This window comes from Pararge aegeria, chromosome 22 (genome assembly GCF_905163445.1).
Source record: "Pararge aegeria chromosome 22, ilParAegt1.1, whole genome shotgun sequence".
In the NCBI taxonomy this organism is placed as follows: Eukaryota; Metazoa; Arthropoda; class Insecta; order Lepidoptera; family Nymphalidae; genus Pararge; species Pararge aegeria.
The window spans coordinates 5672542-5691202 of record NC_053201.1 but is presented as its reverse complement, the minus strand read 5'-3'; the positions used below and the strand labels follow the sequence as shown (position 1 = coordinate 5691202).

At 34.4% G+C, this 18661-nt stretch overlaps 2 protein-coding genes and 1 non-coding gene across 3 annotated transcripts; 2 read left to right on the top strand and 1 right to left on the bottom strand.

Moving 5' to 3' along the window:
* The first annotated feature begins 190 nt into the window (after nt 1–190).
* Nucleotides 191–12689, top strand: LOC120633929 (nuclear RNA export factor 1-like). Its single transcript, XM_039904339.1, has 10 exons — nt 191–392; nt 2445–2775; nt 3920–4037; nt 5674–5746; nt 7065–7208; nt 8213–8408; nt 9464–9660; nt 10765–10971; nt 11606–11721; nt 12545–12689. The coding sequence occupies exons 1-10, from the start codon at nt 261–263 to the stop codon at nt 12687–12689; spliced, it is 1659 nt and encodes a 552-aa protein (XP_039760273.1). The 5' UTR covers nt 191–260.
* Nucleotides 12690–13522: 833 nt separating this feature from the next.
* On the top strand, nt 13523–16165 carry LOC120633885 (transcription initiation factor TFIID subunit 12). Its single transcript, XM_039904268.1, has 3 exons — nt 13523–13963; nt 14699–14891; nt 15573–16165. The coding sequence occupies exons 1-3, from the start codon at nt 13754–13756 to the stop codon at nt 15698–15700; spliced, it is 531 nt and encodes a 176-aa protein (XP_039760202.1). The 5' UTR covers nt 13523–13753; the 3' UTR covers nt 15701–16165.
* A 2424-nt stretch (nt 16166–18589) lies between these two features.
* Nucleotides 18590–18661, bottom strand: Trnaq-uug. The gene has a single exon. It is a non-coding gene; the product is annotated as a tRNA-Gln (tRNA).

Genomic DNA, 18661 nt, shown 5'->3' with positions numbered 1-18661 from the left:
AAAGAGGTATCATTTTGAATCATATTAATCTTTGATCCACTGTTATCTGTGTAATTTTAAATTGTTAATAATCTGTGGTGGATTCTCTGTGGTTTGTTATGTTTGTGAATTTAAATAAATAAATTAAATTCTAATTTTATCAAAAATTCTTATTAATTATCAATGTTTAACAAATTATTAATAACTTAAATAAGTTTATTCATACTGTGCTATTATATTAAGTAAAAAAAGTAAGCTATATACATATAACTCGACGCAAAATGTATCAATTTGATAAGTATAGAAAGTTTCTATTGAATAGAGTCACTTCTAGTAGAGAAATTGTGGATTATATTGAAAAGACTTTAGCTACAGAAGAGGAAATGGCAAAGCATTCGTTTCATAAAATATTGGTAAGTGAAACGAAAAAGGTGAAACAAGCCCATTATTTTAAGTCTTGAACCTGTATGGCTCGAGCACCGTAATCAAAATATCCACACCGCATTCAATAAATTTAAAAAATGCTGATGAAGCAAGCTACACAAAATCGTGGAATTTGGAAAATTCCTATCGAGCCCCGGACGCACCACTGACTTTTCGGAGTTATGCGCGTTTTTAATTTAAGCAATTTAAATATCACTTGCTTTAAACGGTGAAGGAAAACAACCTAAGGGAATCTGGCATTCCTGAGAGTTCTTGCAATGATCTCAATGATGTGTGAAGTCTACCAATCTATATTTGGCCAGCATGGGAGACTATGTCCCCAACAGGAAACCCTTGCCCTGTAGTAGCCTGGTAATCGGTTGATGAAGAAAATCATCAAGAAAATATTTTTTTAATGCTTTTATTTATTTTATAACATGTTAAAGAATAATAAGCAGTTTTAGCCTAGTGGTTAAGATTTCAGCCTTCCATTTGGGAGTACTAAGTGCTCTGCATGCATCTCAGCACTAGCATGGGCAGAAGAAAATTTTCTCCCGGAGGAAAGGATAATAATTTATCTCCTCCCACAGCTTAATCAACTCGCACACAGTTGATAAAGCACAAAAGTGGAAATAATATCCAAATAATGTATGTGTAATAATAAACAGGGGTAAACTTCTACTATTCCCTGTTCCCATGCCCAAGCAAGTGGACACGTTAATTATATCCTTTGTCAGGAGATATAAATTTTATCTCCTGTCTATACAAGCTAGCCCTGCTGACAGTGAAGGAAAACATTGGCAGAAAACCTGTGTGCCTGAGATTTCTCAATGATGTTCTCACTCACCAACTCAAGGGACTCAAGGGTCGTGCAGTACACTAGACTACACAAAATAAGCAATTCATTTAAAAGAAATTATACAATTTTACAATAAATTACCGGTTGATATCTTGGGGATGTCACTAAAGAAGTTCAAAGTTTGTATTAAGCGAAAGCTTATAGAAAAGTCCTATTATAGTATAAAGGAACGATAAAAAAGCTTGGGTGTAAACAATTGCTCTAACCAGGTTGCTTCTTAAATATTTTCTAATGACAACGTGAGATGGTGATAACAAAAAGAACACCCGGCTAAGTTTGTTGTGGGCTTCTTCTTAGACCAGGGCGCGATTGGAACCCTCGTAGCTTTAGTTTTAAGTTTACGATTGTAGTTATCGCCATCACTACTCACTGCTATGTACACATTTTGTATACAATAACGCATCAAAAGTGCCATCTATGTGCCTATTTGAATAAAGAAATATTTGACTTTGACTTTGACTTTGACTTTGGTCTAAATTCTACCAATACTAGATTAGGGCCTGAACCCTTCTCATTCTTAGAGGAGACCTGTGCTCTGTAGTTGGCCAGTAATGATTTCATAATGAAGATGATCTCATTACTTTACCAATCAATTTCTTGCACTCTTCCATTTTCTATAATTTGTTTTTTCCACCAGGTTTTAAACATTTGTCTTTTTATATTTTTCTTATAAATAAAGTATAATGAAAACCTGATATATATATATATCAAGGAGATAATTTTTAATAACAAATTTATGTTATTGGTGAAAATTTTCTGCCGCAAAAGTGTGTTAATTGGTATAATGAGGGAATGCCTGCCATTGCCAGATTGTTCATCTGTTCTATGTAAGGACCATTCTACTTTATTCCCCCATAATTGAGACACATGATTTACTGACGTCCTATCAGCATCACCCCTGAAACTTGAACCTCTCTGAACCTAACAATATCTCCTATAAAGGTTAGTTCGGTCTTCTTGTTCTATCCTTAGCTTGAAGTTCACATCTTACAAGAGCGTACATGTACATACACCCTGACTAAACAACCAATCAACATGATTTTTGGCATAGGGTTTGTTAAAAGGATGGAAAGTGACAGAGGGTACTTTTTATCCCAGCAAAACTAACAATTCCCACAGGATTTTGGACGAAGGATGTGAGCAACTAATTATTTATAATTTATTTAAGAAATACCATTTTCAGGTTTGCAGGTGGTCAGATGGCAACTTAAAGCTGTTTGAAACTCTGAATGAATATTTTGGACTCACAGTCATACCAGTAAACTTTGTAGAGAACAATTTACTCACGTCATTCTATACAAACAGTTTAATGTTAGTCTTAAAGATACTGAAAATGGATTTCATGTTCCCATACTGTAGGAACATGTTCAGTTTAGACATATTACTAAATGACAAGACGTCTACTGAATGCTTTGATGAGAAAATTACAGTTAACGAAATAGTCAGCAACATTGTCAGTAGACGTTTCAATGAACACCGTGAATTGAATCTGTCAAACTTTTGTGAGGATCCAGGTAATGATTTCAAAATTTTATTGCTTATTCACTTGAACTACGTTTTTATCATTAGGTTTTACATGTGTAGTAGTATCATGGGGTAGTCTATTTAGCATTATGCTTAAAAAAAATTTTAGTTGGTGTGTTTTTTTTTGTAGCAATAATTAATTGAAGTAGGTGGAGTTACCTTAAGTGGAATACCTTTGCCTATAAACAGCACCACTTTGCAGACAATGCAAGGGATAAATCATACTAGAGCTCTACTCTCTGATGAACATTAAGTGGTTAATATCCCATGGATAGACAGGAGGTCAACAGCCCATTTTAGAATGCATCGCATAGAATGCATGCCTGGAATCACTTTTCAGCTTCTCTTCTTCTCACCACCTATGATATGAATACCTGCAAATCAATAGTGAATACGCATTTTCTTTGTGAGTGTGTTGCATCATCACTAACATCTTTTTTTATCACAGAAATATAAATACATACAAACTCAATCCTTAGAATCAAAGTAGTTTTATATAAAATTGTTTTTATATAAAACTACATTTTTGCACAGAGTTTATAGACCTACTATTTAATCATGTTTTGATATTAAGTTAGTAAATTCTAAGAAATAAATGATGTGTTTTAACAGTGCACTTTACCAGCACATTACATTACAGTATTTATAATAAAGTATGAATACTGTTCATGCCAGTAGTCCACGTTAGATTATGTGAACATGTAATGTCCTAAATACAGTTATAACTAGTTAAGAGTCAGATACTCACCCACACCATGGCCAAATTAGTACTTTTTACCTGAATCTATTTCAATATTTGTGGGTCATAGTTAACCTTGTTAAATTAAAATAAATATAAGGATGACTAGTTCACAAATTATTAAATATAAAAATATAGTAAGAAAAGACTACACAGTTTTGATGCAGTAAACCTTTTTATATACCTATATTAATAATTAAAATATATATAATGTATAGTGAAACCTTCATCTATATACTACTACCTGTTATTATTAATTTACATAATACTTACTACATTAAAAAAAATGATCTCTATTCAATGTGAGAAAAACCTCCTATCTACTACCTTCTTTCGTTAAGTATGCTATTTAACCAATTAAGTTTTTTTTTATTTTTCTCTTCTTTTATTTTCAGTACTCAAAGAAAAAAAAATCCATTTTTACAAACTAAACCTGTTATCGCACTTTAAAATTCTTATGATCAGGATGGGCAGGGAGACAAAGATTTTAAATTTGTCTTCTAACAATTTGAGGTAATTTTTATTTTTGTAAGACTTCAGAGGACAACATCTTGTGCACATATCACAATCTCACCGACACAGCTAGCATGGGAAGAAGACAATTGTCTTCCCGGTGAACGAATATTAGTTTATCTTCTCCCACAGCTATATCAACACTGGCGCACAAGTGGAAATAATATCGAAATGATATATGTGTAATAAAAACATATATATGATGCTTATATATGTTTTTATTACACATAAAACCAAAGACGAGCTCACGCGCAAAGTGCTACTACCAATTTTAATAATAATTATAATAAGAAAATTTTATTTAATCCAAAATGGTGAAAACTTTACAAATACCAATTTTATATAATTTAAAATGCAGTTTTTTTTTATAAATGTCATCGATGCAAAATATAGTAAATTAATTTTACAATGATTGAACCAAAAACTAAGCTAAAATCTTGCACTTTTTATTTAATTTTACATTACTACTAGCGGTATCTCGCGACTTCGTCCGCTTGTACATCAAGCTTAAAAGAAGACATATGCTGTCACGGACTTTTTTTTAGAACTTTTAAAGGGGAGTAACTTTGCCATACATGATTATATCGAAACTTTAACCGTCTACGTAGCGTATGAAGCGGAAGCTTTGAAACGCTTGATGATATATATCATAGCCTTCCTCAATAAACGGGCTATCCAACACTCAAAGAATTTTTCAAATCCGACCAGTAGTTTCTGAGATCATGGCGTTCAAGTAAACAAACAAACACAACTCTTCAGATTTATATATTAGTATAAGACAAGTAGTAGCACTTAGGGCTTTGGGATAAATTTCGGCTGGACTGAGCGAGGAGCGTTAACTTTTCGGAGTTAGGTGCGTTTTTAATATTAAACAAATAAAAAGATCACTTGTTTTCAAAAAATCTGCATGCCTCAATCTCCATAACGGTCTTAAAGGCATGTGAAGTCCACCAAACCGCACTTTGCCAGCGTGGTGTACTGTACCCTGTACCCTTCTCATCCTGAGAGGCGATCGGTGCCCAGTTATGGGTTGATAATGAGGATGATTAACCACAGAATTTAGAAAAAACAGAATCCTCAACCATTATTGAATTGTGTCCAAAAACAGAGAAGACGTCCCGAGCACGTTGCACTTCACACCGCGGATTGTTGTTCGATTCGATTCCCGCAACTGGAAAATGTTTGTGTGATGAATGATTGTTTTTCAGTGTCTGGGTGTTTATCTGTATATTAGATGTATTTATGTGTATTATATTCATAAAAATATTCAACAGCTATCTTAGTACCCATAACACAAGCTACGCTTACTTTGGGGCTAGATGGCGATGTGTGTATTGTCGTATATTAATTTATTATTTTATTTATTTAGAGGTACTAAGATAATTTACTCTCAACTACTAAATGAATTAAGTGACTAAACGCCTGTTCGAGAAACACTACTAACGTGGAGTGGTTTTTTGATGCTTCAATATTAGTCGTGTACACGGATTCTGTATGCTCCTAATTCTATGATGTACCACCAAGTTTACATTCAGCTTAACTCTGATAAGCCTGCCCTGTCACAGTACAGTTTCAATAAAAACCTAACTTGTGATCGAATTAAACGTATGCAGTATTCCATTATGTTTCCTTGCAGCCAAGTGCCACTGGAAATATTGAACTTTTTCATCAAGGGAGACCTGATTGGCGTCAATTTAAGTAATAACAATGTAAGTACTACATAAAATGTTACCTATACTATAAATACTGCGACAGCACACACATCGCCATCTAACCTTAAAGTAAGCGTAGCTTGTGTTATGGGTACCAAGATAGCTGTTGAATATTATTGTGCTGTGCTTTTAAACGATACGATAAAAAAGCTTGGGTGTGAATTGCTCTAGCTTCATAGCTAAATAAATTTACTGTGAGATGGTGATAACAAAAAAAAAATAACCCGGCTAAGTTTGTTGTGGGCTCTTCTTAGACCAAGGCGCGTTGGGAACCCTCGTAGCTTTAGGTTTAAGTTGGCGAACGAAGTTATCACCATCCCCTTACAATTATGTAAACATGTATGTATGAACGCTTCATAAGTGACTGTGATAGGCCTACATGAATTAAGAAATGTTGAATTTGAATTTATTATGAATATAATACACATAATTACTTATAATATACATATAAACATCCTGACACTGAAAAACAATCACGTTCATCACACAAACATTTTCCACTTGTGGGAATCGTACCCACGGCCTAGGACTCAGATGGCAGGGTCGCTGCCGATTGAGCCAGTCGGCCGTCAATAAGGTAAAAAAGAAAGTAAGGTATATCTTTCTTCTTCTGATAAGGTATATGTTACAGTCTTCGCTTAGAAACGGTCGCTTTAGTGCCGTGCCGACTTGGCCCGTGCCGCATTTAGGTTCCTCTATTTTACACACTTATATTTACTTTGTCGGCCAATTGGCCGAGTTTGTGGCGACCCTGCTTTCTGAGCTCAAGGACGTGGGTTCATTTCCCACTACTGGAAAATGTTTGTGTGATGGCCATGAATGTTTTTCAGTGTCTGGGTGTTATATATGTAAGTTCTAAGTATTTATGTATATTATTCATAAAAATATTCATCAGACATCTTAGTTCCCAAAACACAAGCTACGATTACTTTGGGGCTAGATGGCGATGTGTGTATTTTTGAAGGGTTTTTATTTACTAGCTTCTGCCCGCGACTTTGTCTGCGTGGGCTTCGTTGGTTTACAATTTTTAATATTATCACGGAAACGATTTGAGTGATCGGTATAGAAAGTAAATGTACTTTTCCATAGCATAAGTGACATGCGTACCAAATTTCAAAGCTGTCTGCCCGCGACTTAGCTCGTAAACAATTTTAAATTTTCCCTCGGGAACTACTCAAGGAATCTGGATAAAAGGTAGCCTTTATTCAATACAATTTATGTCAAATTTCATCCAAAGCCGTTTTTGCTTAGAGTAACAAACATCCACACTTTCACATTTACAATATTAGTAAGATTTATTTACATATGTTTACAGATTCCATCAGTTGCCGAGTTACAAAGGATAAGCAGTAAAATTGAAAAGCTGTGGGTGGAGGGTAACCCACTCTGCGAGGAAGGCATGGATATGGTTACGTACATAAGATTATTAGCACAGAAGTTCCCCAGATTGACTGAATTGGTAAAAATAAATTTATTGTTATCAGCTCTAACGACTCATACAACTGAAGGTAAATTTGCATCGTCTGAGTCTCATACAAGACATGGAAAATGCAGCCGTATTAACATCAAAATTGACGGCTGACTGGCGCAGTGGGATGCGACCCTGCTTTCTGAGTCCAAGGCTGTGGGTTCGATTCCCACAACTGGAATTATTTTTTGTGATGAACATTAATGTTTTCCGGCGTCTGGGTGGGTAACGTATATTATTCATAAAAATATTCATCAGTTATCTGATTACCCATATTATATAGCGATATATTGTCATTTTATATTTATTTATTTAAAATACAAACCGACACACGAACATAGGCCGCGAATCAAATACAAAGCCGATCTTGAAAACCATCAATTCAATTAGATTTTGTCAAAACGCCAATTAAAGTGGTTCCGGGTTCGATTCCCGCAGTGGCAATTTGGGAATTTATAATTCCTGAATTTTTCTTTGTCTTCTGGTGGGAATCTTCGGCCGTGGCTAGTTACCACCGCACCGACAAAGTCGTGCGGCTAAGCGTTTTTGCGTTCCGGTATAATGTCGCGTAGATACCGATCAGGCGTATGAGTTTAATTATCAATATACCTGACATAGTCCCTAATAGGTTATCCCGAAACCATCTTACTAACCTGTTAGGTAGCGGGCTAATTTGTTGGAGAATATGGTTGTAATACCCCTTATTGATTTCTACGCGACCTCGCAGCGGAACACTAAATCGCTTAGTTGGACGTCTTTGTCGGTAGGGTGGTAACTAGACCCGCCCAAAGCCTCCTAGCAGACCAGACCAGAGAAAATTCAGAAATAATAAATTCCCAAATTGCTTGCCGGGAATCGAATCCGGGACCTCCTATTTAAATTCTTAGCGCTCACCGTTGCGCCACGGAGTTTGTCACTGTTTTTATTTATTGATATATACTTAGATTTTCAAAATATGTGTTTAAAATAAATTTTTATCTACTTCATATTAACAGGACGGTGTACCATTGAACGAACACGGTGTGATGTTGCCGTTTTTCAAACACTTCGTAATATCAGCGGACAGTAAAACTAAAATGGTCATAGAAAAGTTCGTGACCCTGTACTTCGCACATTATGATACAAATCGTCGAAAACTAGAGATGTTCTATGATATTCAAGCCAATTTGACGATGTGTACCGATTTTGACGGTAAATTTAACTTTTTCAGTCAGGGTGCGTCTATAAATTACGTGAGGTGCTTTTTTTTTATTTTCTATCCCTTACTCTCCCCCTGGTGAGATGTCGTGAGATTTTATTCAACCCGCTCCCCCATCCGCTAATCTCACGTGAGATTTTTCAAAATGTGTTTTTTTTTTTACGTAAACGCGTTGGATTGTTATTGTAAAAAGACCAATGGACCAAAATAGTATATATATATTTTTTATAAATCATTAAAAAATTGCGTGATATTTTCAGACACCCCCTCTCTCTGCAACGTAAGCTTAGATAAGATTTGACTCGACCCCCTCCCCCCCTTAAACATCTCACGTATTTTACGAACGCCCCCTTACTATCTATACCTACATAGTATAATTATTTGCTATTACTAACCAATAAATATTATTAGACTGCATCATCACTTACCACCAAGTGAGATTGCAGTCAAGGGCTAACTTGTAGCGGAATAAAAAAAAAAAGTGAAAATCGAGGATTTTCAATTTTTTTTTTTTATATTTTATTGTTTTGTACCTAACCGTACCTATTTTTCAGTGGCGTGCACTGGGTTTCTTACCAGGGTATGCATACAGCAGTAAAATTGCATAAAATGGAAACAATCCGCATGAAGTGCACGCCACTGCTATTGTTGTGTACCTATGGCTCCGAAACATGGTCGCTAACTATGGGCCTCAGAGAGCTATGCTCGGAGTATCTCTACGTGATAAAATCATAAATGTGGAGATCCGTAGAAGAACCAGAGTTACCGACATAGCTCAACGAGTCGCGAAGCTGAAGTGGCAATGGGCGAGGCACATAGTTCGGAGGAGGGATGGACGTTGGGGTCCCACGGTGCTGGAATGGCGACCCCGCACTGGTAAACTTAGCGTTGGTCGACCCCCGGTGATGTGGACGGACATTAGGCGCATCGCAGATAGCCGCTGGATTCAAGCGGCACAAAACCGTCGAATTTGAAACTCCCTACAAAATACCTATGTCTAGCAGTGGACGTCTATTGATATGATGGTGTTAATGATTGTTTATTTTAGAAACACCGGAAGACATGCTAAAGGATCCATACGCGATGCACTCTCGTAATTTCCTTAATCCCGTGAAACGTGCCCAGGTGGTCGATAAGAACAAAAAGTTCTACAGGTCGAGGCACGCGCTTATTGCGGTGATATCTAAGCTGCCACACACAGTTCACGATCTTAACACCTTCAATATAGATGTATTGAAACACGATGTGAGTATAACCTCCCATTTAATAATCTGTGTGCTGTACGAAAATCTTGTGAAGCAAGTGAAATATCACTTGCTTAAACGGTTAAGGAAAACGCCGTGAGGAAATCTGCATACAAAATTCTAAAAACAAATACAAAATTTCTTTATTCATGTAGGCCTACCTATAGACTCAGAAAGCAGTGTCGTCAATTATACTAATGAATCGTACATACATATATTTTTACATAATTGTAAGGGGATGGTGATAACTTCGTTCGCCAACTTAAACCTAAAGCTACGAGGGTTCCAAACGCGCCCTGGTCTAAGAAGCCCGCAGCAAACTTAGCCGGGTAATTTTTTTTGTTATCACCATCACAGTAAATTAATATTAAGTTATGAAATTAGAGCAATTCACACCCAAGCTTTTTATCGTTTAAATAATCCTTAACATTATTATAGATTTTTTTTGTAAGCTTACGTTTTATATAAACGGCCGTCAATTTTATTAGTTTTTTCCTGTACTTTTATCTTTTTTTGTATGCAATGAAGTAAGTAAAATAAAAATAACAAGAAGCCGATGTTACTCGCCGTCCTTTCAACTAAATCTACTCCAATAATCGAGTTGATTTGTCGCTTACTTAAGGCGTGAAGGAAAACATACAAACAAATACACTTTCGCACTAATAAAACTACAAAGGATTTCTGGTAGTATATGCTTTTATAACATGATACCGAAGGTAATATTAGATTTAACATTACATAAGTCTAAAGAATGTATAAAAACACATTTAATTTATCGAGGTTACTATACAATTGATGAATTTCTTAATGACAAGGTTGCTTGGAAGTATCCGGTTCCGCTTTCATCTCTCACAAAATGGAAAAATGAATGTTAAAATGTAAAATGTAAATTGTTTATGTTGGAAAAGAGCAACTGCTGAGTTTCTGGCCGGCTTCTTCTCGTTAGAATCTGCCTTCCGAACCGATGGTAGAGTCACTACCAACAGACTTTACGTTTCAAAAGTGCTTATATTAGGCCTACTTGAAATAAATACATTTTTAATTTTTTTAATTCCCCTAATAAAACTTACATGCATGGTTTAATTCTCTCTATTTTCTTTTACAGATAAAATCTATGGTCATAGTAATAAGTGGAGTTTACAAGGAGATATCACCTAAGCATTATAAAGAGAGATTTTTACACTTCAGAAGGACTTTCGTATTATACATTGCTCCCAAAAGTTATAATAACGTACTGACAAGTTATATGATCGTGCACGACATGCTGTCAGTGTCATTGGCGACGGAGAGGATCATCAGGAATAGTTTTAAGGTACAGTGAAGCCAGCAAGTTAGGGTATCAGCCCGCCAACCCATAGTTTACCAGCATGACGGGCAGCGATGATAGCCTAGTGGGAAAGGCTTCAGCTTCCCTTTCAGGGAGACCGGCAGTGGCGTGTATGCAGATTATCATAATATGAAGAAAATCTCGATTTTAAGTCATAAATACTTGAGGGTAGGCTTTTTATAACTCTTACAATGCCTATCCTTAAGTTTTTCATAACTCTACTGTTGTTTTATAACTATCATCACAATAAGTAACTGGCCCAATGTGGATTGGTGGAAAATTTTTGTATGTTGAACATGAGTTTTATAGTGTCTGGTTTTTTATCCGCATATTATAAGTATTTATAGAATAGAAATAGATTTTATTGCAACACAACACAATAGGAAAAATTAACAATATTTATGTATAATTTTCATAAAAATATTCATCTTGGTACTTGCCCATATCACGCTTACATTGGGGGCTAGATGGCGATGTAGTATTGTTGTAATATATTTATTTATTATCATGAGGCCGCCCAAACATTGTAGATTTATCAGATTACTAAAAGTTTCCATCGTTCTTCCATTGTTTTATTTTCATAAAGTAATAGTTAGTTTTTAACCTCACACTGTTTCAGAACCCAATCAGAAATATAATGCAGTTTACACTAATTGACCCCGACCCAGAAGATATAGTGAATATGTGCAATATATTCAGCTATTACACACAATTGAAGGCGCACGAGGCGGAGGCGTAAGTTATCTTTAAGTATACAAGGATAAATTCACTTTTTAATTATAAGAAAGCTAACATGTAAATTGCTTAAACTTCATACTTACATATTGGATAGAAGCAGGCGTTACTTTGCGGAAATCCATGATATATTATGAAAATTAGACGGCCGAGTGGCACAGTGGGCAGCGACCCTGCTTTCTGAGTCCAAGGTCGTGGGTTCGATTCCCACAACCGGAAAATGTTTGTGTGATGAACATGAATGTTTTTCAATGTCTGGGTGTTTATCTGTATATTATAAGTAATTATGTGTATTATGTTCATAAAAAAATATTCATCAGCTATCTTAGTACCCATAACACAAGCTACGCTTACTTTGGGGCTAGATGTCGATGTGTGTATTGTCTAAGTATATTTATTTATTTATTTATTTGCTATGCTCCGCGATATGCAGGAGAATCTGTATGGTGTAATTTATAAACGCCGAGATGGTGATAATCTATGGGGTTATCACCATCTCGCCGTCGATTAATACATATTACAATATTACAATTTATACAATACTACAATTATACAATATTAAAATTATACAATATTACAATTGTGCAATATTACAATAATACAAATATTATAATATTAAAATTATAAAACCTACCAATTTTTCTGTAGGATTTTGTTTTTTTTCCCAAAGAATATTTTTTAAAATACTGTGCTGTTTCAATGTATAATATGTGTTTTGTGCTGAATTTTATCCACCTCCGATCACAATTTAGGCGAAATTGAGTTCCCAAACTATCGAAATTTCAATATTAGTATTAAGTAAAGATTATGGTTTTTTTTGCAGTCGTCTCCTACAACACGATTGGGATTTTAAAAAGGCATTGAAGCAGTTTACGGTAGATTTTAAAAAAGGTAACGTGAGCTCAGACAAATTTATGGATGATGATTTCTCAGACATGTCATCCCTTTTGGATGATGAAATTGATTAATTAAATAATTTTCAATTGATTTGTTGGCTTTTATTTTTCCTATCTAGAAATGCAACAGTGGAAGGCCATTTGTAACATTCCACGCGTTTTTAGTTAAAACACATGTTGGTATTTTGTAGGCTGTGAGGTAATCGGTCGGTTGGATATGTTCGTCCGCTCAGATAATTTGTTGTACACCCACAGGCTATCTTGGAACCTTATTTGAGCTTACAAACACTAGCACCCACTTTGTATTGTGATATCTTCAGTAGATTCCTTGTTCATTTAATTTGACATGGTCCGAAAAGAAAACTAAACTCTGGCAAAAATAATTGATTATACTTTATACTATGCTTTAAAAACGAGAATATAAAATAACGGTATAAAAGATTACCATATGACTTTCGCATTTAAACGCGAAAATTAAATCTTTAACAAGACATCAATTCTTCATAGCTAAACCTCTAGTTTTCCTAGAATTTATTAACTGAGCGTAAGAGTTAAAATGTTTAATACATACTCCTAGTAAATATATTATGAGTCTACTAAATGAAGCGGTCTTAGCCTAGTGGTTGAGGCTTCGAAACACAAGCATTTATTAATATCGAAAAAAAAACCATCCGTTGGTGACATGTTCTTAAGGTCGTGATATAAATTTTGGATGATTTTTACTATACTCTCAATTCCAGCAGTTTCAGTCATTGGAAATATATCATATTTTATTCGTTTAAGATATCTGATATTTCTTAAAAAAACGACATAAACGAAAAATTAATATTTTCTGCACGCCTACATAGACTAAAGTATTAAATTTTTAATCTGTGATTATAAGTCACTATCATTTGTCAAAGGAAGGAAAAAGATCATTGTTCCGAGGCTGAAACTTGAAAGGAAAATCTCTTGTCTATTAAAATATTTAGTAATCGTATATACTCATTATTTACTCTTTGATTTTAAAGTGGATTGAAATTGTGTTTACTGTTTATGACTTTTTCATACAACGAAAATGATTGCGTCTAAAACTTCAAGTTCATAATAAAAGTTTAAAGTAAAGTCTGCCTCACTGAAATCCGAGTTTATGTTAAATGTCAAATAGTTCCTTAGGTCAAGCTTCCAATATGCCAACTCTAGGATCGTTAAACTCTCAAGGCATTCAATACGTGAACAACCCACTTAACAGTCCTCAAATACAGTCTGCATCCTTACAAGGATCCCCTTCGCAGCACAGCCCTATGGGTACCCAGCCTCAGGTCGGCTCCAAAGTAAATCAAGGAGGCGGCGATCAGGCTTCACAGGTATTTATAACTTAAAACGTCACATTCATCATCATCAGTCTCGTCCTACATCTGGGCATAGGCCTCCATTGCATAGCAGGGAGTCCTTTAAGCGCAAATACCCACAATATTGCTCCAATCAGGGTTTGCACAATTAACGTTCATTATCATAGTCTTAACCAATTGATATCCGCTGCTGGAACTAGGTCTTGAAGGGAGTTCCAAAATCTACACTCCTAGAAGCTGTTTCGAGCTGCTTCCAAAGATTCCTTTAATGTTGCCTGTCTAATTCAATAATGCTGTGTTTACTTCTGTGGTGTCACCTTTCTAGCACCCCAACATCTATCTGTCCTCAGACAGACTTTTAGTTTTAATAAATGGGCCTGATGGCTTGATATGCTCTCCAAGGAGGTAAATCTAAAAAAACAAACTACAGGATCATACTAAAACATTATTAACAGATAAATCAATACCATACTCAGTAAATCTTTAGCCTATAAATTGACCATATTGATTTATGCTTCCTCGCTCATAGGAGATAAAGGCTTAGAACTTATATATTGTGGAGTAGTGCTCAACTGTGGAGTAGACAATTAAGATGTCCATCAGTTGACATGTATTGCTTAAAATCTTATCTTTAAATCATGATGATTCTGAATGATTAAACCTAGGGAATTTATTACAGACGCTAGACTGTTTATGAGTATATCATTTTATTAATTATGTTACTCAAGTCAATCTCATTGAAAATTTCAGTATCTGACAAGACCCCGCCTCCAAGAGCTTGTGAGGGAAGTAGATCCTACAGTACAGTTAGATGAAGAGGTGGAAGAAACCCTCCTTCAATTGGCAGATGATTTTATTGACACTACGCTGAATGCAGCATGCACATTGGCCAAGCATAGACATGCTCCCAATGTGGAGCTTCGAGATGTACAGATATACTTAGGTATGAGGTTAATTAACTTGTTTACCACTGCTGAGGAATATGTAATGGGTTCTTAGTAATCTTTTTAATGAATAATTTGGCATTAACTGTGGTTTCTTGCATTTTTTAAGATATTTACACCCCAAGTGTCCTGAACAGGATAGTTAGGCCCAAGACTTTAAAACACCATCCAAAATTTTAATCTTGCCATAACTGCAGCAGCATAAATACAAACTTATTATTGTAAAATGTGTATTTACTACCCCTTGACTACAATAGGGCATATATAACTATCCATTCCTAATAGGCCAAGTACTCATACATAGGGTACAAAACATATGTGAAATTCACTTTAAAGGATGGATGGATTGAGAGATTAACTTGGTATTAATGTAACATTTCATGTATACTAATATTATAAAAGCAAGAACTGGTACTTAGGTTGTGTATAACTTGTCACTGATAAACTGCTACATAGAATTAGATATTACTGGGTGTATTTGAAGTTTGTGAATATAGTTGTTAGTCAAAGGTTACACATTTTAAAATAAATCCTTAAGAAATTAGTTATTTACACTATTAAATTAAAATAGGGAAATAAAAAAAAGAATAGTGAAACATAGATACAATACAGAATACAAAAATGACATTGTAAAATATCAGCTAAATACATTGTTATTAATAGAGAGTTTTCCATTCCAGAAAGGCAATGGAATATGTGGATTCCAGGATTCGGCAACGACGAGCTGCGGCCTTACAAACGCGCCGCAGTCACGGAATCACATAAACAGAGAATGGCGCTCATCAGAAAAACTCTTAAAAAGTACTGAAATCTGGAAAAAAATTCTTCCTTTTATGATGACTGTATAATATAGGTATCAACATGCCTCCAATTTAATTAGGCACCAAGTAATATGTAACTGTATTATTATGGACATAAAGTAACTTAAGTAGTAAAATTACCAGAAAAGTAACACCTGCATCTATTAATAAGGTACTTTATGATGGGATTTACTTACACAGAACGAAACGGAAACAAATTAACCTTTTTTAATAGTTTATCTTAATACATACTACTTCAGCCAGCTCTCCTAGAATGTTTTATAAAACATTGATTTACAACTTGATATGAGGTGAACAAGGTGCGTTTTACTTTCATGTGTTATGATACTCATAGTACTAATTGCTAGTGTCCTCTAATCGTGTTGAGTTGTTTTAGAATAATATTATGTACAAACATTTAAATAACCTACCTACTCTTTTCATCTCAGAAATAAACACATTAAATTAATAACTTCTAGTTTTTTTTCAATATTTAAGCTGTCTTGCAGTGTTTGTATCCTCTCTATTTATCCCCTTTATTTGCACATCACAACTAGTTTCGAAAACATGTTTGGGCTGGTGTGCAGTGAGAGTGAGGTAGTAAAGTTTTGTTAGTAGAATTTATTTGTTATGTGATATGTTACTCTGACGGCCCTCACACTTTAGCTGTAGATGCGGTGCTTTTTATTATACATGAAAATCCGGAAAAATAAATGACATGATACTAATCGTGGTTGCTTACTTTGGGGCTTCATATGAACGCTCAGAGACACTTAGCAGGTGATGAAGATTGCTATGTTAGGAGTACTCTACGTAATCAAATCAAATAACAATTAAGTAGACATAGTAACAGCAGTTTTAAATATAAATTATGCCTAACAGTCAGGCGATGGGGCAGTTATTGCTTTTGTAGTCAAACCAAGATATATAAACTTTGATCACGCGAATCCCTGCGTGTCAAATTTAAAGAAATAGGTATACTTACAGTAGCCTCGCAATATATTTATAATTATATAATCTTTATTAAACAAAACATAAGTAGTTATAAACAAAAAGTCGATATAAACAGCAGACTTACTAGAAACGGACATAAATTAGTGATATCTGCGTATTGTCTGAGAAAAGTACAGAAAGCCTTTTTGGGGATGGGTATATGCTTTTATAACATGATACCGAAGTTAATATTAGATCTACCTTCACCTAAGTTTAAACAATATATTAAAACACATGTAACAAATCGTGGCTACTACACGATTGATGAATGCCTTAACGACAAGGCTGCTTGGAAGCAGGCCACTCCGTTCTAATCTCTCACAAAACAGAAAAATTCTAAAGAGTGTTAAACTATAAAATGATGTTGGCAATCTGCTGAGTTTTTTGCCGGCTCTTCTTAGTGGAATCTGTCTTCGGAAACTTTGGTAGAGTCACTACAAACAGACTGACTTGACGTTTCAAAAGTGGTTATAAATTAGGCATACTTGAAATAAATGAATTTTGATTTTTTTTTAAACTTAAAATACATGGGTGGGCGTTTTGATGCGATTAATGAGTATCCAACTAAATTATAACATGATGATGGGTCCCGGTTATTGTGAGTAAATGACAATGTATAGTCAAAACCCGCCAACCCGCATTTCATTGTGGTGGTTCTATGCTACAAAAACAAATCTTTTTAGAGATGAGACCTGTATCCAGCAGTGAGTCGTTAGATTGAGAATGATGCTTATGAAGTAAAAAGATACAATTTTTGTTTTTAACATTTTATTTATTTTGTTAGGCTAGAACATAACATTTCAAGTCACAAAATTTAAAACAAATCACACAATTAATATTAAAAACAGGTACTTAAGTAAAACAATTTAAGTACATATTGATAATCACATTTGTATCACTTAGTTATATTAATACTTTCATAATGAATCATTGAATTAATATAAAAAAATATTGATATATAAATCAAAATCACAGGAGGCTTAAGTTGATTGTATATAACCACTTGAGTACCTTTTTCAAAAACCTGTGGGCTTCTTTCGAATATAATCTTTTGAATATTAAAAAAAAACAGGTTGTTGCCTACCGTACGATCATAAAATTAAACAAGTGGCGATAAGGCTGATTTCATCTTTCTTTTCTGTGAAGAGTCCTAAAAGTTTTACACATAGCTTAAAAAAATAAATGAAAATTTTAAAAACACCTTTGTCAACGAGTTAAACCATTTGGTTGTTAACAACTTTGTTATATTATGTGTGGTTTAAATTAAAGAGCAAACATATTTGCTACAAAATATCGGTTATTAATATCAAACCAAAAAATCTTTGGATTTAACACTCTTCAAAGCACTCTGACGTTTACATAATTCCAGTTTTGATCAAATAAATAATAAAAAATACATATATCATGTGATAATGTACGATAAAAATCATGAGAGATAGAGATATAGATAGAGCATAATTATCTGATTTATTGGAATGTAAATTTTTATGGTAGATATTTAAAGAATTTTCCAATTAATATTCAATAAAAGTTGTTCATTAAACTAAATAATATTGCTTTTAAATATTTTGTCCTAAATATCACAAAAGAGACACACTCTAAAAAACTAACCTACTTGTATTAAACTAAACTATGTGATGTAAGCCTAAATTTTTTAGAAAATTAAGTACCTAATTTACTTGTGTCATGGCTATGCCATCTACAAAAACGTCTGCTGCCGGATCGTGCTATAAGCCTACAAATGCAGCCAAATATTTTGCTACCGATTAGGCCCATTACATTACACTCGAGTGAAAAAAAAATTATAATGCAATAAAAATCCATACATTTTTACATTGAAAAAAAAAATTAAAATAAAAATACAAATGAAAAAGAAAATCAAAAAAAATAAAAACAAAAACATCAGGTTCCACCGAGATTTGAACTCGGATCGCTGGATTCAAAGTCCAGAGTGCTAACCATTACACCATGGAACC

Coding starts and splice junctions, on each gene's coding strand:
- LOC120633929 (XM_039904339.1), top strand. CDS start 261: ATGTATCAATTTGATAAGTATAGAAAGTTTCTATTGAATAGAGTCACT. Junction 393..2,444: donor ATTCGTTTCATAAAATATTG/GTAAGTGAAACG, acceptor TACCATTTTCAG/GTTTGCAGGTGGTCAGATGG. Junction 11,722..12,544: donor AAGGCGCACGAGGCGGAGGC/GTAAGTTATCTT, acceptor TTTTTTTTGCAG/TCGTCTCCTACAACACGATT.
- LOC120633885 (XM_039904268.1), top strand. CDS start 13,754: ATGTCAAATAGTTCCTTAGGTCAAGCTTCCAATATGCCAACTCTAGGA. Junction 13,964..14,698: donor GCGGCGATCAGGCTTCACAG/GTATTTATAACT, acceptor TGAAAATTTCAG/TATCTGACAAGACCCCGCCT. Junction 14,892..15,572: donor AGATGTACAGATATACTTAG/GTATGAGGTTAA, acceptor TTTCCATTCCAG/AAAGGCAATGGAATATGTGG.